The sequence below is a fragment of the Dendrobium catenatum genome, unplaced genomic scaffold (assembly GCF_001605985.2).
Source record: "Dendrobium catenatum unplaced genomic scaffold, ASM160598v2 fragScaff_scaffold_1029, whole genome shotgun sequence".
Taxonomy (NCBI): domain Eukaryota; kingdom Viridiplantae; phylum Streptophyta; class Magnoliopsida; order Asparagales; family Orchidaceae; genus Dendrobium; species Dendrobium catenatum.
In genome coordinates, this window is record NW_021319491.1 from 461533 (window position 1) to 481992 (window position 20460).

At 36.0% G+C, this 20460-nt stretch overlaps 1 protein-coding gene across 1 annotated transcript in view; it reads right to left on the minus strand.

Annotated features, from left to right (window-relative positions):
• Nucleotides 1-10910, minus strand: part of LOC110113011 (V-type proton ATPase subunit C) — a 39025-nt gene extending 28115 nt beyond the window's left edge. The window contains exons 1-6 of the mRNA XM_020845419.2: nt 10595-10910; nt 10428-10496; nt 10227-10354; nt 9995-10094; nt 3006-3073; nt 2707-2848 (exon numbers count right to left, since the gene is read on the minus strand). Of these exons, the coding sequence (XP_020701078.1) occupies nt 2707-2848; nt 3006-3073; nt 9995-10094; nt 10227-10354; nt 10428-10496; nt 10595-10708 (621 nt within the window). The 5' untranslated portion in view covers nt 10709-10910. The remainder of the gene's footprint in view (nt 1-2706; nt 2849-3005; nt 3074-9994; nt 10095-10226; nt 10355-10427; nt 10497-10594) is intronic.
• Nucleotides 10911-20460: the final 9550 nt, after the last annotated feature.

Sequence of the window (20460 nt, forward strand, 5' to 3'; positions counted from 1 at the left end):
ATGGGTGGGGGAAAATGATTAAGAGCATTAGTGGGAAGGAATTAATTAAGAGAGAGAGAGGGAGGGGGGCTTGCCAAAGGAGGGGAGGGAAAGATGTCCACATACAATGTATGTGGCCACATGAATTGAATGATGAACTGGGAATTAATCTAATTTAATTTCAAATTTTGTAGTAATTAGGGGATCTTCCTAAAATATGTCTATATTAATTAGGAAAGGTTTCGAAATTCAAATTCATTTGAAGTTGAATTAAAAGACCTAAATTAATAATGTTCTAAATTAAGAAAGCATTAAAGGGATAATTGAAATCGGAATCAAGGGGATTGCGGTTTTGGATTGGCTGGCGGCTGGGGTTGGGCTAGGGGAGCCAACGACTATGGAGGGGGGCGGGCTTGGGGGTTTAAGTGGAGTAGGGCTGGCGAGTGGGTCTAGGGCCAGTGCTTTGGGTAGGGGAAAGGGGTGGTCGACGGTGTGGGAGGGGGAGGAGGGGGTGGCCAGCTGTTTAGGTGGAGATGGGGAAGAGGCTGGTGGCTTGGTGAGAAGAAAAAGAGGGAGGAAAGGTAGGGGAGGGGAAACCGAGAGCCTGGACACTTCCTGCGGCTGGTGGAAGTTGCTTTTGCCCTCACCTATGAACTTCTCCTCTCTCTAGAGCTCTAAACACTCAAGGGAACTAGAATACATAAATTTTCATTAATCATCATAAAAAAACTCATAAAATAGTAAGGCACTCATATATAGGCCTCAAACAATAAAAGACGCAAAGACTAAAATGCCCTTTGGGCTACAACACAAACTAATCTCTCACAGGGGTATAATGGTAAAGACTAAACATTACAACAACAACAACAACATCAAGCCTTTATCCCACTACGTGGGGTCGGCTACATGAATCCTTTTTCTCCATTGTGTCCTATTAAAAGCCAAAATAAAATGCATCATAAATAAAGACTCTGAATCGTAGCCGTCGATCTACTATTCCTCCAATGATAGACGCGTTGGAATCTCCTGCTGATGTCCTCATCAATAGGTCCTTAAAACCAACTGGTAGACACAAATAACCATCTTGGGTGACGACGACCTTGCCTTCAGCAATTAATGAGCCGCAAACTAGCCCTTTGGGTTCACCTACCACAAACAACATTACAATGGCCTCCAAGTCATCACATGTTTGTTATTGTGCAGTTTGTTCAAGAAGATTCAAATATCTCAAAGCTATTGAAACACTAATACCCCAATATTTGGTGAGCTTTTTGATATAGTTGCTCCTCATAGGGACAAGAGTTAATGCATATAAAAATGGTGGAATATTATCATCCATTTACATTAGGTTTGTTCAAGAGGCAACAAACTTTATTAAACTTGTTCCCACAAATCTAACCGTAAAAATTTTGATCACTCACAACCAAGAAAGACATAAGTTGTCTGTTAAAATGTGATATAATCAAATTGCCAATTCGATACATAAGAAACAATAAATATTGGTCGTCATCATGCCCCGTCCCAGGTTATTCTAAATCCATGCAAGTTGTCTAGGCAAACCCAATGGTTGTATTATTCAATCTTAATTTGATCATGAAAATCCAGGATCTCTTTAGATTGTTAATGAAACTGGCAAAAAATATTCTAAATGAAAATTGGAAAACCCGTCATAAAGACTATGAATAGAGTGCTTTTTTAGCTCATTTTGCATGTTAATCTCAATGATGGAAAAGGTTCTAGAGAATTTCACTTCAATTACATTAGTACACCATCGATAGTCATCTTTATTCATCATAATAATGATGTTGGATGCATCATATATGGTGAAAATATCATGTGATTGGTTTCCTTCTGAATATTTGTTGGCAATCAAAATTCAAGTACATAGTGCACCAAAATTTATGCCAACGCTACCCATATATGCAATAGTCATACTATCCAATTATATCATCGACCCCATATCATACGCTTCTACTGCATGTACAACCAACATATGTGAGAAACTATCTTGGTGCCCTTGACATTTCCTTTTTTGGTCACAGAAGGGGCATCTTTTCTAATTTTCTCTTATTGTTTAATGGTGAACTATCTTTGTACAAATTTTCTCCCAAACAATGAAAAAGGTTTAACTAGCAAGACCCTTTGATCTTTTTCCCTTCAAGGATTTGTCAAACAAAAATACTTGTCTCTTCTACCATGTGTTTCTAGAGATGTAAGTTATGACAAAGGATATCTTAAAATTCTACCAGATTGTAGAAGCCTATCTAGCATGCAACAACAAGCACACACGCCCACACAGAAACATAAGCTATATAAGCACGCACACCTACAGGCAAATATCAAGCTAACCTAATGAATACAAAAACAATCACCCCCATATGGAGACAGACTTGTATGCCAAAACCCATATGCATGTACATGTGTACATTATCATCCATTTTCAACATTAGCTCTCGTAAACACCAAACCACAAAATTTGTCAAATTTCACAAAAAGATTATGCTATAAATATATTTTAAATCATTGATATATTTGTCTTTACCTAAGAGTAAACTAGGTACCAAACAAATTCCCATTACCACTACCACTATCACCTTATAGTTAAAAAAAAAAAACATGAAGGAAAAATAGTAGGTTGAAACATGAACTAACATAGAAATGAGCAAATCTTCAAGTTTATAAGCCCATGATACACAAAATTAGCAAATATTCAACAAAAAGACATACCACGTAAGTAGTCAATGTTTCATAGCTTGACAACCAATCCTTCTGAGAGTACTTTGGAACAATTGTTAAAAGAGTGACCAAATGTTCAGATGTGATGATGTCCTCCGGTTTTACTATATTGGAAAGATCCCGAACAGCCAAGCTGAGAGTAATGCAGTACAGTGTTAGATTAAAAAAAAGGAACAAAAGAGAATAAAATAAAATTCGTCATAAAATATACTTGGACAAAGCAAGAGACTTCAAATACAAAAAAGCTAATGCATGAATATTTAAAAGCTAATCAATAAATTCCATAATACCTTCCAGTTTGCTTTCTATTTATCGCATTAAGTTGCCCACGCACAGTATTATATTCTGCAGCTCGAATCTGTAGGGAAAAATGAAATTTTCAGTGACATGAAAGCTGGTTTATACATAATAACAACAACAACATCAAGCCTTTATCCCACTATGTGGGGTTGTGGGGTTGGCTATATGAATCTTTTTTCTCCATTGTGTCTGTTAAGAATCAAATTCTCATTTAAGTCTAATAAAAAAAAGGTCATTTCTACTATTTTCAAACCAAGTCATTTTATGTCTACCTCTACCTTTCTTAACATACGCTAAATATAATACATCTACTCTCCTAACCGAGTGATCGGAGGGCCTCCGTTTTATATAACCAAACCATCTAAGGTGACTCTCTCTAATTTTATCTTCAACTGGAGCTACTCCAACATTTTCACGTATATGCTCATTTCGTATCTCGTCTATAAGAGTAAAGCCACTCATCCACCTGAGCATCCTCATCTCTGTAACACTTAACTTAATATTAAGCTTATCTTTTAATGGCCAACATTCTGCACCATAAAACATTGCAAGTCTCACCACCACCTAATAGAATTTTCCCTTAAGTTTGAGGGAGGACTTTTCTAACACACAACAAGCCCAATGCATTCCTCCACTTCAACCATCCAACTTGAATTCTACTAATAATATCCCCATCTATTTCAGCATCACTCTGAACAATAGACCTAAGATATCTAAAACGTGTACTCTTATTAATGACTTCATCGCCCAAAGTCACAATCCCCACACTTGATCTATTACTATCAAAATTACACTCTATATATTCAGTTTTAGATCTACTCAAATGAAAACCTTTACACTCTAGGGTTGACCACCATAATTCAAGTTTGGCTTCAACTCCCTCTCTAGTCTTATCAGCAAGAACAATATCATCGGCAAAAAGCATACACAAAGGTATAATCTCTTGCAAATGTCTAGTGAGAACATCCATGACTAAAGCAAAAAAGATATGGGCTTAAGGTTAATCCTTGATGTAATCCAACAGAAATAGGAAAATACTTAGTCAAACCACCTTGTGTTGGAACAAAAGTAATCGCTCTTGCATACAAATCCTTAATGACTTGAATATAAGCATTATTAACCACTTTCTTTTCTAAAACTCTCTATAGCACTTCTCTTGGAACTTTATCTTCTAATAAAAGCACTTTTTGATCTTCATCCTTAATGCACTTCACTTAAACTAAATCGTTACTACTCCTACATCTTTATTTGGCTAACTTATACATATATCTTTCACCCTGCTAAGTATCTAATCTATTATATAAATCATTAAAAGTTAAAATCTTTGCTTCGCATATTGCTTTCTTAAACTCCTTACGGGCTTCTTTATATTTTCCCTTTATCAAAGTTGTTATATCTAAATTAATTTTTATAACAAAGTTGTTTATACATAAAGCAAACAAAAATGTAGAAACATAAGCCTGGATAAAAGTGTATGGATTTGTCACAATTCATATTTCTTTAGATTATAAGCCCAAACATATTAAAGCACTAATTCCCCATAAAAATATATTATGATGGCCCACAAAAGAAAGTTTGAACAACATGCATCCAAAGTTTGTCTTACTTTTAATAATGCTCTCCTTATATATTAAGCTGTTAATTTGTCTTCAATAAATTTGTCAAACAAACAATAAAAAAAGAATGGGCCTATTACCTTGACAGGTAAATACAAATGAACCTTGGAGAATTTAGATATAAAAATACATTAGAGATAAGAAAATAAGAAAAAGGATCAGTTGCACCTCTCACAAGCATCATAAACAAGTAGTTCAATCAATTACTTAAATAATTTCATTTCATTTTGTTTGAACGAAAAAAAAAAAAAATTGTGTTTGTAAATAGTAAGTTGACGTATCCAGACTACGTTAATCAATATTGACTTCAAAATGTGAATATTGAATTATTTTTAAGCTATCATTGACAAAGTATTCAGTTGAAAACCAGTGACATTCAAACTATGTTTGCCACAACACATGATATAAAGTAGTGAAAGAAAGGAACGTGGCTTCCTTAAAGGTTATTCACTCAACATCAAGTTAATTTAGTTGATTGGGTGATGTCTACTACCATGTATGAAAATGCAGATATAATTTCAAAGATCTGCAAATTGTACATTTCATGTAATCATTAGATAAAGAAAAAAAAGTGACCAGTCTACTCTCATTATCCTCAAATGCTTTTGAAGGATCATTAAAGGTTGGAAAAAAACGTTAGTTAGTGAGCTTAAATAATTAAAACAATGACCTAAATGATTAAGGTAAATCAATTAATTATCTAGATTAACATCAAAATTTGCAAATATCTACTAATTTCCTAATACCTCAAGCAAAAAAAAATGTCCTGATTTGAAGAAATTAAAATTATATGTAGTTAATAAAAAGGTCACGGAACAACTAGCCAAAAAATGCTATGCGGCTCGATTTAGACACACTAAGGCAACATAAGTTGAACCAAGCTGTTCATACCCATGAGAAGGATAAGATTGCATCACAACTTCTCCACATGCTACCTCCATAATACTAATATGTTCCTAGTCAATTCAATGACATTCCGCATGACTCAATGATGCTCCAGATTGCTTGATGCGCAAATATTTCTGATGTGGCAAAGGGTTAGCACTCTCGAAAGGCTTAAATGTACTAAGAGATCTTCTAAAAAAAGTTAAGAAAACTATGTAAGCTTTGTTGAGTTTGAAAAATATGTAGGATCAAGGAATTGGACAATATAATGGTCTGCCATGTATGGGTGGAGTCCAAAACTTAGAAAACTCCAATTAAGTATGAGGTTTTATATTGGCGAAAATAAGAACTCTCCACATGAAATAGTTAGAATAGAGTGTCAAAATAGTTCTGGAGTTTTTCATAATTTCTAGGACTTCTAAGAGGTTTTATCGCAAGCTTGAACAAGACTAGGTGTACTCCAAACCCTTCTTGTCCGAAAAGCCTAGAAAGGTATGGGGACTCAAGTAGAAGAGATTAGGGGTGGAAATAAGGTCTAGAAACACTTGTGGACGAAAGAAAATAGTTTCTAGTTTAATTCTAGAGTGTTTCACAAATTTTAAGGACTTTAAATTTTTCAAAAAGAAGCTAGAAAAAAAATAGGTCATGTTTATCCCTACGTTGCAGATGCCTTCTAAAGGGCACTGGGTTAGGGTTTTGTGTGAATTTTGTGATAGTAAGGACTAAGGAATGATAAAGAGTAAGGAATACAACAACAATTAAAAATTAAGCTAAAATGCAAGGCTAAAGGAATCATCCAATTCCTCCAAGGGGTGAGGTTGACCACCAACATCTTTCTTCTTGGAATAAAATCAACTAAATTTTACAATAACATATCAATCTTCTCATTTCATTACAGCATTACTTGTGCTTCTTACATTAAATTAATTTTTAAATCAAACAAAAAGGAAAAAGGAGAAGAGCCAGCTACTATAGTGAGTAGGATAGAAAGGAGGGCTAAACACCCCTTCACAAGTGTTTAGCAGGCGATCCAAAAGGAAAATGCCCATTTTCTATTTATTCTTATGCAAATAAACATTTTTCAAATGATTTTTAAATTTAACTCCTCAATTTTTGAAAATCTAAACTTCAAACTTTTTAAAATTTTGAAATTTCATGGTTCAATTTCTAAATTTGAACCTCAAATTTACATATAGCCACAATATGAAAATAAATACATAGTTTTTCCACAACAAAATACACAACAATTAAAAATGCAACTTAAACATAAGATTCGTCATTTTACTCATGGTCATGTGCCCTTATTCCCTCCTGGTCATGGGTTCTTATGGTTGATCTTTTTTTTTTCTCCATTGGCTTCTTATACCATATAAATTCCCTTAGACTCGAAGAGCTTTTCTCTGACAGGTCAATATAGCTATCCACAACCTCTGGTACAAACTTCTCAAGATAATCTCTAGTAAATCAAGAACCCTCTATTAATGGTTTGTCTTTTCATCTCATAAAATATCTATAATATCCATTCTTACTAGTTGGCATCTCATGAATGATAATATGGTCCACCTCAAAGAAGCAAAATTGGCTGGCCATTTGCAAATAATAATTTTGTCCTCTTATAAAAGAATCATCCTACACGTTCGGAGGGTTGCTAATTTGCTTATATGATATCAAATCCTTTACCAAAAAACAGGACCAATAAAAACATGTATTTTGACAATTCAAAAACATATGCTTTTCAATCAAATTTTCTAATAATTTCAAATAACTCATGTGCCCTAGCTTATAGTTTTGTAATTTTTATTGATGTATATCTTTCATGTTAGATTCAAATCAAAAATGCTCCCCAATATTTTTTTCTTTGAAAGTTTTTTTTCTGGAATGAGTTTATTTTATCTTAGTCAATTTTAATTATTTTTTAACATTATCATGAAGACACTAAAAATTTATGCAAAAGTGAATCTTTAGTCAAAAAATGCATGTGAAAGTATGCGAGCAAGATAAATTGGCTTCTTTAAATTATATTCAAACTATTCCTAATGAGATTTTCTTTGTAGTTGTTGAAATAGTGCTATTGTATGCAAAGTCGAGTATAAGAATGTGTATGTACAATTTCTTAATCTTTTATGCACAAAGTATTTAAGAGATTTCCCAATATTATGTTTACTACATCAATCTGCCAACCAATCTAAGATTGAAATGTTGAAGAGGACTTTAATATAGTGCCTATTAACTTCCACAATATTTTTCAAAAATATGATACAAATTTAACAACTCCATCAGAAACATTTGTAGAAGAGAATCCATGAAGCCCAACAATCTCCTTGAAGAACAACCTATTCTATATGTAACACATTGAATTTTGAGTGAAGTAATAAGTGAGATATTTTGCACTAATGATCTAAAACAATAAATATGCCATCATGTCTCCTAGAGGTTCTAGTAAGGCCACATACAAAGTCTAAAAAATATTCTCCCATGGCCTAAAGGGAATAAGCAAAGCAAAAAAATTCTTTTTGCTTGCCTATATGTATAGCATTGAGTGACTAACCTCTCAAAATCTCTCTTTAGAGAGAGCTAGAAAAAACACATCATAATAGGTGCATGGTTCTAAACTTTTGCACCCCCATGATGTAACACCATTATAAGGAACTATATAATGGATGTCCTAGAAATAAATAAATATCCCCCCCCCCTCAATCACCACATAAGAGCTATCGAATGATATGTTTTTCTAGGCATGTTCTAAGTATATCAAATAAAAATATGGACAAATTTAATAATCATTATTTAGCCTTTTAAACCCTAGAATATGAAATTCAAAGGATGGGATAATCAATAAAACTTTAGAGAGGGAATCTGCAAGTATCTTTTCTACCCAAGATTTATGTTTAAGCGCAAAGATAAAACATCGATGATATTCTACCCATTTGGCACATCTGTAATTCAACTTCCTCTAAGAAATATTCTCATTTGATTTCATTATAAATTATTACCTTAAAATTTTACCATGTAGACCTATAAAAACAATTATAAAAGGGCAACTCAACTCAATCACTAATCTCACTCGCACCATCACTCTCCTTGTCAGTGACCATCACTCTCCTTGTCATCCAAGGTCGAATCAAAAAGGAGTGTTGGATCCCCAAACATTGGGTCAAGCTTGCATGGAAATGAGCTTTGTCAAGCTAAGGATGACTTGGTACTTGGTGGATATGAAGAAGGCGGTGTAATTGTCCTCAATCGCCATGACCTTTTTCGACAACCTAGCAACTTCAGCCTATGCAAGCTCTTTCGTTTGTTGTGCGGCTTCCTTCAAGGCCAAAACCTTCTCCAACTTCACTTGTGGGCTTCCTCCTCGACGAACCTGGCCCGTAGTCTGTCACTCATCTTCAGTGGAAAATTGTGCTAACTTTCCACATATAGCTTTATACTGAGGAGTAAGCCTTCTTCAAGGGCTCCACCTTTGCCATTGCTCGTCGTTGGCTGCAAGCAAGTGCGAAGGTGGTTTGACGAGCATTCTCATAAAACTCATCATCTTGAAGCCAAGCTTGTTCTAGGTGATTATCTTTACTACAACTCGGTATTTTTTTGTACAACTCGGTATTGCTCTGTATAGATCGGTATAACTCGGTATTGGGTCTTCACATGATGGTATTCCTCGTTATTACCAAATAATATCTAGCAATACCGAGCAAATACCAAGTTTTTTTTGCGGGATTTTAGTGCCGACCGGACGTTCCTCTACGTACATTCACCGGACCAAATAAAAGTTCGTGAATATGACCTACCTTAGAAATTGAAGAATAAAGTCCTCGACCACCATAGCTCTTTGGTTTGCATAACACATTCCATGCCACATAGTGAATCCCAAATTTACCATCCTTCTTATGCCAAATAAAACTTCTATAAGTTTTATCAATTTCATAAAGAACTCCCGAGGGAACAAGTGAAGGGGAAGCTGAAAAAATTGGAATAGATAGCAATACCAATTTTACAAGCACCATACGTCCTTCCAACGAAATGAACTTGTTAGTCCAAACATTAAGCTTTGATAACACCTTCTCAAGCAAGCTCTGAAAATCTGCCGTAACAAGCCTCCTCAAAGCTATTTTGACTCCTAAGTACTTCATCTCCTTAACGGTTTCAAAATTCAAAATCCGGGAAATTGCCTTCTTTCTTCCTAATTCTGACAGCTTTTCCAAACAAAGCAACATATTTTTGCAAATTGATCACTTGTCCCGTCCAATTGCAATAGTTGTAAAGAATGGATTTAATTTTCTTTACATAATTTACCTTAGCTTCAGAAAATATTAGAATATCGTCTGCATATAAAAGATGAAATATTCTAGGAGCAGATGGAGCATTTGATGGACGCATAATCATGGTGAACCCCAAATGAAAATTCAATGGAAACAATATTCAGCAACAAGAAAAGTATAAAGCTGAAATCGTAAAGCAAGACAGAAGAATACACAAACCTTCATGTCATCCTCGATCTTGGCTACCTGACTGTGGATGGTATCAACAATTTCTCGAAGTGGCGATACTGTGGGATATTTGGACTCATCCCAAACGAACCTGTCCTTCCAATAAAATGATGCATTATCACGAAAACGCCCCATATTTTTTTTTAAAGGAAAAAAAAAACAGCTATACCTTTATGCAAGTAGGTAATAAATCCCTGCCAAAAACTCACTTAAATTCGATTACCTCGTGAGATAGGTATCCACGGGAACCCCATCCACTGTAAGAGCCAAGCTGTCAATCCCAGAAGCCCGTTCCAGATCTTCGATTTGCCGCCGTATCTTATGCGACACCCCTTCTATGAAAGTATTCAACTGTGGATCTTCCAATCAGCAACATGCAAAAGCAATATTCCTAGAGGAGAATGCAGTATAATTGAACAAGTACCTTCGAGAGATCGTCGCTCAGAGAAAGAAGAGAATCCAAAGTACCCACCCGTAAGTCGGGAGTGTTGAACTGTAAGAAAAAGAATAAAACTCACCCAGACAAAATCAAACCTGCAAAGTTTAATAAGTTGTTGATGTCATAAAGATCACGGCTTTCGACTTGCTTACCCGGTAGAGAGGCGTGTCGAAAGCTTTCTTGGAGATCAATTCCTGAAGACGGCTCCATAGAGCAGAAGCTGACGATTGGGCGGGTAGGGATACCACCCAATACCTCGTCGCCATTGCAGATTCGACCTCTGATCTGGGAATTAATCAAATCTATCTTCGAACGATTTAACTCCAAAGGATTAACGAGGCGTAATGAGATAAGGCGGATCTAACTCATCTGAAATTTCCCAAACACAGATGCTTGGCTGATGTCGGCCCTGAAAATTTACGAATAATGCTCTCCTACCATTCTTAATCCACTCGATAAATTAACGAGCCCATAGTTGCTTCGTAAATTTTCAGGGCCGTATATATATAATTATTAGAAAATATATATATATATATAATTTTATCATTTATAAAAGTATATACTTTTATAAAATTTTATTCAGACTTACTAAGACCATCTCCAACCGAAAATGTCATTTTTCACTCCAAAATGCAGGAAAATCAAAAAATGTCGTGTTTCATCTCCAATCCAACGCCATTTTGCCGCTAAAACAGTCGTTTTCTTTCACGCCTTTCTTCCCAACATGTTCGGTAGAAAGAAAAAAAAGGCGCAGATGAATAGTGCGACGCCAATATTGACGTCGCACTGTTCATACGCGATCAAATGGTGTCAAAAATGGCTATTGATTGGAGCAAAGCAAGAATGGCAAACAAGTGTTTGTCGTTCGGTTGGAGATGCCCTAATAGAGTGAGAATTAGGGGTTTCAAAACAAGTCGACAGGTCAGGTTCAGGTTGAACCCGAGTCTAAACATGTCAATCCAAACCTGATCTTTTTTTTTTTATAAACGGGCAGGTATTTCAACCCAGGCATGATCCACGTGGGTTTCCAGGTTGACCAAACACGAACTGCGGACCTGTTTGATACTTTGATTAAAAAAATGGTTTGTCTCGTGAACGGACCGACAGAATCGACATATCTTCGGACGTGTCGGAGTAGATGAGGTCTCTTGACCGAACAACGAAGTGCGAACAGATCGTTAGACCGAACGGCGAACGGACCAATGCGGTTAGCACTCGGCTTCTCTTCTGACTCTCTGGACGCGCTAAACAGACCAGATGGCGAAAATTGGTGGACTAACGAGAGTCGCGCGATAGACTGACGCGTGTAACACGATGGACTGACGCGACTTGGTCATGACTTATGCCACGGTGGGGAAAGACGTGACGAACGAACGCATTTCTTTTGATTTCCCGAGTCAAATCGGGTTTATTTTAGGTCTTCAGGTCAACACGATTCATTTTTGCAAACGGGTCAAAGACTCAAACATGAATGCGACCCATATGGTAAACGAGTTGACCCGAACTTGAAATTTTTTGGTTCGGATCATGTCTATTTTTGACACCCCTATAACAGCTTCATCAACTCTTTGGTAGTCGAGTTTTGGATCATGTCAAATTTTGACACCTTTAGTGAGAACCCTTATAACAGCTTCATCAACTCTTTATCTCCTAATCACATTCTTAGTTTATGACTATTACAGAGTGAGTGATGGTCTATATTTGATTATCATATTTGAAATTTAGTTATCTTTTTTATTTCTCTTTTAGGGATGAAAAAAGGCTTCTTATTCTAAATATTAAACCCATTAATTATCTTTTTATTTCTCTTTTAGGAATGAAAAAAGGCTTCGTATTCTAAATACTAAACCCATTAGTCATTAGACTTTAGTTTGCATCTAGTTGTCTTTTTAAAGTCATATTCCAACCATATTTGTCCTTAAAATGATGATTAAATTAGCGTCGAACAATCTTAACATTATTTGAACCATGCTAGAAATTTATTCAAATGTTATTTGATAATTTTTTAAATGATTGGCATAATGTATGTAATCCACAATTTAACGATATTCAAATAAACGTCGATGTATAATATTATCGCCTTATTCAAGCACTTTTTTTGAACCTATCTTCGATCATGCATCCGTTGACCTCTAAATGGCCAAAGAAAAAAATTAAAAAAAAAATTACTTGCATACCTCTTCGACATCGTTTGCACGTCATTCTCCAGATGAAATCCTGTGATACATGTTATTCGGACGTCCTACACCATCCTTTGCACGTCGATGAAGCTCTCGCACGTCCTCCGCACAATTTCCATCCAGCTCGCATTAATAGGGGATATGGGCGAGGTTGCATTCGTTCGCCTCGTCTTCTCCCAAAAGCCACTCGCACACAACCTCCTCTGTTCACAAAATCTCGTCGATCATCCGACTCCACTACCTACTCGACCTCTGCTCCAGACCGATCTCCCACAACAAGAGCTGCACCCTATTGTTGTGATTTCCCTCCTGCTCAGATCCACACAGCCTCTCAATACCCTCGACCTCCACAGCAACCAAATAGACCCAACCTCACTCTCAACTAACACCTCTTCCCCGTACCGCAAGCTGTTGAATCTAACAACCTTCTGATTCCTCAAACCCTCATAACTTCAGGCCGATCTCTACCCATACCTGAGATGATCTTCATTTGACGCTTCAACCCCTACGATCAAACCCAACATCTCCACCTCCTTCGATGATATTCCTTACTGCTGAATAGGAAATAGTGATGGGAGCTTGCTTATTACGAAGGTAGCCATCTTTTTTCCTTTCACACGCTTCTTCCATAAAATCCCTAGGCAAACGAGGGAAACAAAGGATTTAACTTACTGTTTGATAGAATTTAGCTTAAATCATGCTCAAATTCATCCTAAATCTTGTTGTCAAACCTCATGCATCACCCATATCCTCTATTAAATTTAATTAATCATAATTAATTAACTTTAATTAATTATCTTGTAATGTCTCGAGCCTCATGTAATCACGACATCGACCTCAACATAGTCTTCAACGTAGACAGCACTATCGTCATGCCCCGACATAATTGACACAGCCGTTGACATCGTTGTCAATCATTATGCAAGGTATAAAGGTTCAAACCCTATCCTCAATGGATGCAGCGTGGTGAGCAACAACATATGAGCGCTTTTCTTAGCGTAGTAGGAGAAAGCTCGCTGAGGTGCTTGCGACGAGGTAGGTAATCCTCATATATGCTTTTCTTAGCATAACTAAGCAAATTTTAAGTACCCATATACGCATAAGTGCCTACAAGGAAACAACTGTGCTTTTTCAAATAGGTACCCCTTAAGACCTATACACACCATTCTTAGCATGGTGGGATTAAATAATATGATCGTGGTGTCATACAGCCTTTCTTAACATGGAGGGAGGCTATGACTCCCCAAAATTTGCCAAAATGGGTGATATGCCGCGATTCTACCAAAATTCTAAGTGACAGAGGACCTATATTTGAACATAAATGCACATAACTTAAATAAAGAGCAAGTGACTTGTGTAAACAAATAGGGGATCAAACTTGAACTAAACTACAAAAGGTTGAACATTGAACTCTAAAATGCATAATTAATTTAAAAATGCAAATCCTAAAATTTAGTTCAAGCCATTCTACTATAAACGAACAAGTAGGAAACTCATGATGAATAATATCCCAAATACACATAGGCGTTCAATCGACTTGCAGTACTCAAATAAATTGCAAGCAAATGTGCGTAGTGCAATATGTAACAAATGCAACAATGACCTCCAAGCATATTCAACTATGCAAATAACAGTGACTAAGCATGCAAGAGATGTTTGAAGGCTTTGAAGCAAGTATAATTTGCATACAACTTTCCATTATTAAACAAACACACACTAAAGTCGCATGTTCATGGCGAGGGTGGATATGATGCAAGTACATGCAGCTTGCAATAAACACTTAGGGTGTCCATGCATTTGACAACAATAGTACCCCTGTATGTACATTTAACCACGTAAGCATTAATGAGCAATCATGCTGTGAATTGCCTACCAAGAGAAGGTCGAAGATCTTGAAGAAAATGTAATGTAATCATTGTTGCCTAATAACAAAGAGCACGTGGTGGCCAATTTACAGGCAATTGCATGAGACAATGACACAGTGAGTTACTCACAATCATATATGAAGAATGCAACCTAATTAGAAATGAAGTGAAGAAGGCTATGGTGAAAGTAGTCAACCTGTAATCAATAGTCGCTAACTGACAAGTGAATACACTAGTCCTCTTATGAATGACGATGGAGGACAAGCATTGGATGTAATAATCTCCCATCAATCAAGGTCAATTTGCTTACATATGTACGTGATAGTATCTTATGAACACAAAGCCAAAATGCATGAGAAAGTTAGCAATAAATATAATTTAGTCTGCTTCAACATTAAATAAGTTGAAGGCACTGGTTTGAGTGCAAGCAAAGATAGTTGATATGACCTACGTGTGGATAAAAAAGGAGAATATATCACAAGTACGGTGAACCCCTGTGGACACAAATATATACACCATTGCAAATAAATGTAGAAGACCCATCATGCTACAGTAGTCCACCTATAGGTGACGACAAACAACTGCAGGCATGTCACTCAATATTGCAAGTGTATTTCAAAGTGATCTCTTGCATGCATTTGTAGGATGCCAAGGATTTCATTCAAGCGTGCCTTTTAACATTGCAATTACATGCCAAAGTATCCTCCTGCCTGTATTTGCAATATGCAGAAGGTTTCACTCTAGTGTCTCATTTCACACTATAATTACATTTCAAAAATGGTATTATGTATACACATGAAAGCATCATGCAAAATACATGTAACAATATATACCCACATAAGCCCTGGTGAGCTTGTTATGGGTATACATGTGATATTTGAGGTTGCTACACGGGTTAAATGATAAACCCAAGTTTGAGCTCGATCCTACTATGCAAGTAGATAAGAGTCGACACGGCTTAAACTATCAAAAAAAATATATGGTTGCGTTGACCTAGATATTTTATTTTAAAAAATTCACTAATAAAGTCATAAAGCAATGACTGACTCTATCCTCTGTTGAGAAGATAATATAATCAATAAGGTTTAACTGATAAAATAAAAATCGCTCATTAATATCCTAATGATGATCGTGTTGAATGTAAATCTCAATCGGATGAGTTAATTCTCAAAAATTTACCAAAAGCACCATGCCTACATCAAACTCATTCCTTCATCGGAAAATAAGACAGAGTTAATAAGGTTCAACTAATAAAATAAAATTTTTCATACACCCTGAAGATGACCGTATTGACTGAAAATCTCAACTAGAGGGAACCCAAAATATTTAAAAATTCCTCCCAAACTCCCAAATGCTTGTAAAAATTATAACAAAATTTCAAAAATATATAATCTAAATAATTTGAAATAAACCATCAAATACTGAAAGTAGAAATATTCATCCATCCTTCACAATAATTTGCTAAGGTGGATACATCTGAAAACTACTTCATCTCATAAAGAGCTAATATCTAGTATAGAATATAACTAGGATTCATTCTCAATCTATCTCTTATCAGTAAGGATGTAGTGTGTCCTTTAACTGATGGTTTCACCTCAAATGGCACCACAGGTAAATGGTTATGATTGGGACACTCTAATTGAATGGTTTTGCAGTCAAATACTGCCATTATATTACAATCATAGTCAAATCTTATTTTTTCCCTGAACGATGTCCAAAAATAAACAACACCTAAATAGTTCTGCCGGCTAATTCTTTCTAATTTGAGCCTATCGTCCCGGCCGATACGAATATCGTCTAGGACGATGTGCTTAATGATGGTTGTCTTAACTAGGATACCCTAATTAGGGTTTTTATTTTTAGCTGATCGTCCAGGCCGATTTATGGATCGTCCCAGACGATGTGACCAAAAATAGAAAACTCTAAAATCAGATAAAAAAATTTTCCCATGTGTGTGTGTGTAAGGTTACTTAGTATCAGGAACCACATCGTTTACAATAAACTTAAGAAAGGAAAAATTTTACAAACTGACTCAGACTTAGTCTACCCAATCTTGAGCTGGTACAAATTATAATTTGATCTTGTAGACCTGAAATGTTAATAGGCAAGGCAGTCGTAGAGAAACAGAAGTGTTTGTTATCATTAAAATTATACTTCTTAAAAGCATATTTACAACAATTTAAAATATATTATATATTTTAAATTATTTTTAATTTTAATTAAAAGAATTTTAAAAATTGAACAATTTGAAATAAAACATTAATTTTTTGGACTAATTTAAATTTTTAATTATTTTTTTGAAATTTTGTTAATTATAAAGGATTTAAAATTAATTAAAATTATTCAAAATGAATTCGACGATAGTGGGAGGACACGCACAGCTTCTAACTGGCAGGATTAAAGCTGCGTGGTGGCGACAATCATTGGCATGATTGTGCAGGAACCCAGTGATTGGGCGGCGCTGCGGTTTCGATTCGCATAGCACTTATCCATGTTAGCAAGCATTCCACATCATTGGATTCCCCACACTTAAGGATCAATAGCTCAGATCGAGCCGAACAGAGTGATTAACCATGAAAATGAAAGCGTAGTTAATTAGAACAGTGGAATGATGCTATCTAGATCTTTGATTGTGAGATCAACGGTCCAAAAAACTTACACTTAATGCAGGGTAGACAAAATGCCCTAAAAATGAAAAATGATTTGTTTTCTCAGTCTAGAGGATCAAATTGCATGAAATTTTAAATACAAGTAATATAAATGAACAAAAATAATGGGGGTTTGAAATCGTATTTTGAAATGCACTTAATCAAAAGTTATTTAAACTTGAGTTCCCTAGTCTAGGGTTTAAGATTTTACCAAATATAATTGGTGGGATTTTAAGATTTTAGACTCTTTGAGCTTGTAGATTATCCACATATCTTTTTCTTATTGAAATCATGGTCTGAAACATACTGGATTGAAGGATATAGCCCTTGGACGGAGTTTGCCTTTGGTTCGCCAGAGAACTTGTCGTTGGTGAGCTTTTGATAATGGGGTTCAACTGTGGACATGAAGAGAGGACTGTGAGGAGCTTGAACAAATTGGAGTCTAAGCTTGAGAGGCTAAGAGTGGAGAGAGAGAGAGAGAGAGAGAGGGGGTAACTTGAAGAATAAGCCTTTTTTTTAACCTTTTACTTTATTCAAATGTCCCCAGCTTGAATGGACACCTGGGATTTGTTTGGATACATTATTTGATTGCCTCCACCTATCCCAAAGAAGTTGGAATAGTGCGGGGGAAAGACAGGGAGGTACAATGATGAGTAGAGGCTATTTTGGCTTCATATCATAAGAGGAGAAATCATAGGCCATTTAGGATCAAATGAATGACTGAGATTGGTTCAAATAGAGTTCAAGAAAATTCTAGCTAGAACCTATTTGGATGGCTAGATGGGCCTGGCTAAGCTAGGAAAATCGGGTTGAAGGGTTTGACCATTCCAATGGGTTTCACATTCCCATTGACTATTTAACTAGTCAAACAGTTAATAAATGCTTATGTGGACTTGAGGGATATATAGTTTGCCATTGGGATGATGTAGCACAAGTTATGAGTGGGGATGTGGGTATTTGAAAAGGAATTGACCATTCAAAGTCCTTTCAAAATCTTTGATATATATATATATATATATAGGGAGGTTTGACCATGGGTTAAGGATTGACTAAATCAAAGCAAATGTTATTTGACTCAAAATGAGTTGGATATATTTAAATCAATCATTGAAGTGAGCTTGAGAGTTTAGAGGGCTTGATTTGGTTAAATGGGTTGGTTTGGCCCATTTGAACCCTTAAGGTGACTAGGACTTGGGTTTGAGCTCAATAAGTTTGGTTTGATGTTTGGAGTCTTGTGTGGGTAGTTTTATGGGCCATAATGGTCCTAATGGTCAAAATGACTATTTAGACCCTTAAAGGGCTATAGGGTCAAGGTTGACTTAGGAGCTGGGTTTAATCTCAACAGATTTGAAATGATAAATGAACTATAGTAGAGGTGGTCCCAATGGTTAGAATGGTCATTTGGGTCAAATTAACCATTTGGACCTTAAGGGGCCATTTAGTCAACCTTTGTTGACTTGGTCAACCAGGCTTGAACAAGGTCTCGATTTGAATCCAATACACTCCTAATGATGTTTAGGATGCATTAGAGGAGATTTCAAGATTTGATTTGACTGGGCAATGTTGAAGTTTAAAGGAAACTTCAATTTTGCCCTTAAGGGACATTTTTGTCATTTTGACCCTTGGTCAACTGGGCTCAAAATAGGCCCACCAAAATGTAGATTAATACTTAACATATCATAATAAAGGGGTTGGACATGATCAAAGGCGTTGGAGGAGGCTCCAAGGTCAAATTCCATATGGTAGAGGGTCCAGTGGCATAGGACATAAATATTTGAAGATTTAATAGCATTTGAAAATAGATTTAGTTTCTGGGGCTAGAGGTCTTAGATTGAGTTCAAATTTGGACGGTTGACTCTAAAGACATGTTTGATCAATATGCAATTGATAGATCATGATTTGGGTTGACCAGGGTTTGAAATATTTGAAAAATCACTAAAAAACTTTTAGGACATAACCTTTTAGCCTTGGAATTTGGTCACAATTTTTGGGGTTTGTCTAGTTTAAATTTGATTTCTTCAATTTGAATTATCCACATCACTCACAATCAGTTGGATGGTTGTAAATGACTTTATAGGATTGAAACTAAATTCGAAACTGGTTTGAAGTCTTGATTGAGGTTTGAACTGGGATCAAGATAGACTTGGAGTTTTGATAGGTTTGAAGTATGGGTTTGATTTGAATCTAGATTGAATCCTAAATCGATTTCTAGATGATTGAAAACTGAAGAAATGTCAACCATCAGATCAATTAGGTGGAGATTTGGATGGGTCCCTATGACCTCATACAAAAATAAGGTCAACAATATATATATAGTCGAGAATATCACTATGATTCATTCTAAATATGTCTCTTACCTGTAAAGATGTGTCACATGTCCTCTAACCAGTGGTTTCATCATCAAATGGCACTATACCTATGGTTTCACCGTTAAGTGGCACCATAGGTAAATGACTATGACTGGGATCCTCTGAATGGGGCGGTTTGCCATAAAATAACACCATTATATTATAGTTATGGTTCCCACCCGTATGTTCCCCAATGGTATTAAATATTTGAGATATGAATCAATATGATATAATTGATAGGGCACAAAGCCCTTTGTCATTTAAGGTGAATTCAAAATTGTCCCATTAGACAAACATCTACTCCAAGTCTACAAGGTACCCTTGGATGACACAACCCATGACTGCTGACAAGGATCCTTCTGTTATGTTGGTTTGACTACCTCCTCTGACTAAGTAGACTAGGGACCACGATGGCCCGGGATGACTGAACCATGGTATCTTGATCGGGTTCATCATCATTCCCCCCACCATCCGCTTTAAAGTGCATGGTGGTAAATTTCCAAATTTTAAATATCAAATTATCAAATTTCCAAAACCTAAACCAATGCTGCTACTATATGCCAGATATCACATATCCACGAATACGATGTATTCACCAACGACTAGCCTTAATCGAAAATTCTCTCTCATGATTGGGAGGGGTAACTAACTATAGGGGCTTATGCCTATAAGAAATAAGAACTTATATCATAAATTCCTCGCAAAATGAGGGTGAAATCTCTAGGTGTGTCTTATCTACAATCCCAATATGCATTTTGAAAATTTACCTTGGAACTTAATCTATTAAAACTTGAAAGCAAAAAAGCAAAGTCGCGGGGAGGCCGAGGCGCTAATTTTAGGAGCCCACAAATGCTCAATATAGGTCAGTCTTTGATGCCTGATGCTCATTTTCATGGTTGTTTATCTCACCTCCTATAAGGAGAATAATTGACTAAACCGCTTTTCATCACCCTAGCATCCAACATTCGTAATCAATT